Source organism: Nicotiana attenuata, unplaced genomic scaffold (assembly GCF_001879085.1).
Source record: "Nicotiana attenuata strain UT unplaced genomic scaffold, NIATTr2, whole genome shotgun sequence".
NCBI classification, from domain to species: Eukaryota; Viridiplantae; Streptophyta; class Magnoliopsida; order Solanales; family Solanaceae; genus Nicotiana; species Nicotiana attenuata.
In genome coordinates, this window is record NW_017670568.1 from 324957 (window position 1) to 328347 (window position 3391).

Sequence of the window (3391 nt, forward strand, 5' to 3'; positions counted from 1 at the left end):
AAAATTTATTTTATTTAAAATTATAGGTCAAAATTATTTGAAGACGTATTATAATGTCCTATTACTAATTTAATTTGAGAATGTATTATATTGTCGAAATCGATTTAGAAAAAGGAGAGCATGTATTATTATAAAAGCACATATATAATATTAATAGACCAAAATAGCCTTAAAATATTAAATGGAAGAACTCATAGGAAAAGGACATAACTGCAATAACCTATTTTTTGGACTAATTTGAGAATGTATTATATTGTCCAAAGCGATTTAGAAAAAAGAAGACCTATATTATTATAAAGGCACAAATACATTATTAATAAACCAAAATAGCCCTAAAATATTAAATGAAAGAACTCACAGGTAAAGGACATAACTGCAATAATTTATTTCTTGGACTACAATACCTTCTATGCTAATTTTTAATATTTAAAATTTTAATATTAAAAAAAATTTATCTATTAAATTCTTATTTAAAAATATTTAGGAAGGTTTAATAAAATCAATTTTTATAATAATCCTCCATATCAACAAGGAAGGACATTGAGGAAGAGGTGACAGGTATCTATCAACAGCTATTAGGCTCATCAGCAAGTGAATTGCCTGCTATTAACCCAGATATTATGAGAGATGGTCCCATGGTGAATAGACTGCAACAACTACAACTGATTGCAGAGGTCTCAAAGGAGGAGATCTATCAGGCTCTGAAAGGTATCAGTGACAACAAAGCCCCTGGGTATGATGGATTCAATGCTTTATTCTTCAAGAAGGCTTGGCCTGTAGTAGGAGATACAATCACAACTGCAGTTATGGAGTTCTTTTCCAAGTTCAAATATGTATCAGCCTATCAACTGTACAACAGTAACTCTTGTTCCTAAGGTGAAAAGTCCTTCTAAAATTAGTGACTACAGGCTAATATCATGTTGCACAATTCTTTACAAGATTATATCAAAGATACTAACCAACAGATTACAAGGAGTGATGGATGGACAGGTGAATAAGAGTCAGTCTGCCTTTGTTCCTAGTAGACTGATAAATGAAAACATAATACTTAGTCATGAGTTAGTGAAGGGATATGGCAGGAAAGGTGTCTCTCCCAAATGTATGCTGAAGATAGACATGAAGAAGGCATATGATTCAGTGGAATGGGGTTATCTAGAACAAGTGTTGACACATCTGTAGCTGCCAGAGAGATTTGTGCAATAGATTATGAGCTGTGTTACAACAGTCTCATACTCCATTATGATTAATGGGTAGCCTACAAAGCCATTTCAAGCTAAGAAAGGGTTGAGACAGGGAGATCCCCTATCTCCTTACCTATTTGTGCTGGTTCTGGAGTATTTGACAAGACTTTTGAAGACACTTAAAAAGGATCCTAATTTCAACTATTGTCCTAAATGTGGCAAACTGAACATAGTGCAAATGAGCTTTGCTGATGATCTATTACTATTCTGTAGAGGTGATGCCATATCTGCTCAGTTACTATTTTAGTGCTTTCAGCAATTCTCAAAGGCTTCAGGGCTAGTGGCAAATGCTGATAAAAGTTCCATATTCTTTGGTGGAGTGCATGATGACCAACAACAGAAGATATTGCAAGACTTGGGTTTTGTCGAAGGAACACTACCAGTTAGGTACTTGGGGTTACCTCTTAGCTCTAAGAGGTTATCATTAATACAGTGCCACCCTCTGCTTGAGAAGATGCTAGGGAGAATCCAATCCTGGACATCAAAGTTTCTGTCATATGCAGGAAAAATACAGCTAATCAAGAGTGTGCTATTCTCTATCCAAGTATATTGGTCTCAGGTGTCTGTGTTACCAAAGAAACTCATCCAACTTATTGAAAGAGTATGCAGAACATTCTTATGGACTGGGGTGTAGAAGTGTCAAGGAAAGCTTTATTGTCATGGGACACTTCGTGCGAACCTAAAGCAGCTGGTGGTTTAAATCTACTGGTTATAGAGGAATGGAATAAGATAGCCATATGTAAACTCCTTTGGAACCTATGCAAGAAGAAAGATAGGTTATGGGTGCAATGGATACATGTGTATTATAAGAAACAGAATGCATTGTGCAGTATTGTACCAAAACAAGCCTCTTGGATAATACAGAATATACTTAACGCGAAAATAGCAGATGAAGAGATAAAACAGAAACAGGAATCAAGATGACCAAAAAAAGTTGAAGAAGACATCAACAACCCACAATACTTTGAGGAAGCTGGTTATACAGAGGAGGATGTAGAGGGGATAAGCAGCTTCTCTATTAGGAGTATGTATGGGAAACTGAGGGGTGACTTTGATAGAGTATCATGGAGGAAACTGGTGTACAGCAGTGTTGGAGTGCCAAAATGGAACTTTACAGTCTTCCTAGCTGCACATAGAAGATTGCTGACTAAAGACGGGCTGAGGGGTTTGGGCTATGTGGAGGATGTAACATGCTCTCTATGTAACAGTGAAGAGGAGACAGTGGATCATTTGTTCTTTAAATGTACCTATTCATCGAGAGTATGGGCAGGAATGTTGTAATGGCAAGGGATCCAGAGACAACCAATGATGTGGGCAAATGAACTTGATTGGGCAGGGAAGTACTATAAAGGGAGGAGCATAACAGCTGAGTTGTATAAACTTGTACTGGCAGGCATACTGTATTACATATTGCAAGAGAGGAATGGCAGGATCTTCAAAAGAGTGCAACAACCAGAAGTCACTCTAAGGAGAGCAGTAACGCAGGATGTGCATGGGCGAGGAGAAAGTAAATACAGGCTACAAAGAAGACTACGGGAACTCAACTACTATCCTAGTATGTAAGGATTGTTCTATAGAGAGTAGTTAGACTAAACTGTCTCTTGTAGTAGTTAATGAGGCCAGGAATGGAGCTAAAACTGGGGCGTATGTCCAGATTAAGCTTGAGTACAGTATGTAATATTTGTTGAGAAATGAAAATGTTAATTACCAAAAAAAATATTTTTCAAATATAATAAATAATCACAAGGACAAACATCCTAAATATTAGATTATGTTTACCGCAGTATATTTTCTTGCACAAAAACTGTATGTTGCACTTTCAAGAGGGATATCAAAATCGACAACAAGAGTTCTGGTTAAGGTTGAGTAACCAATTAGGAGGAAACATACACACAAAGAAGTGTTCGGTGAGATACCATCCGATTTAATACTTTTAAATTATACTTCCTCCGATCCACTTTAAGGTTAATATGGTCAATTATATTATTAATTAATGATAAAAGCTGAATTCCTTAATATGTGTGAATGCAATCAAAAAATCGTGGACCAGAGGAAGTACTAATACATTATTATCTAACTAACATGACAAAATTGATCATTTGTGTGATGATGTCCTTTTATTTTAAATTCATCTATTATGCTAATGTAAT

At 35.8% G+C, this 3391-nt stretch overlaps 1 protein-coding gene across 1 annotated transcript; it reads left to right on the plus strand.

The window, feature by feature from the left end:
- Positions 1 to 2267: 2267 nt before the first annotated feature.
- LOC109241062 lies at positions 2268 to 2919 on the plus strand. The gene is made up of 3 exons (XM_019407775.1): positions 2268 to 2484; positions 2578 to 2748; positions 2852 to 2919. The coding sequence occupies exons 1-3, from the start codon at positions 2268 to 2270 to the stop codon at positions 2917 to 2919; spliced, it is 456 nt and encodes a 151-aa protein (XP_019263320.1).
- Positions 2920 to 3391: the final 472 nt, after the last annotated feature.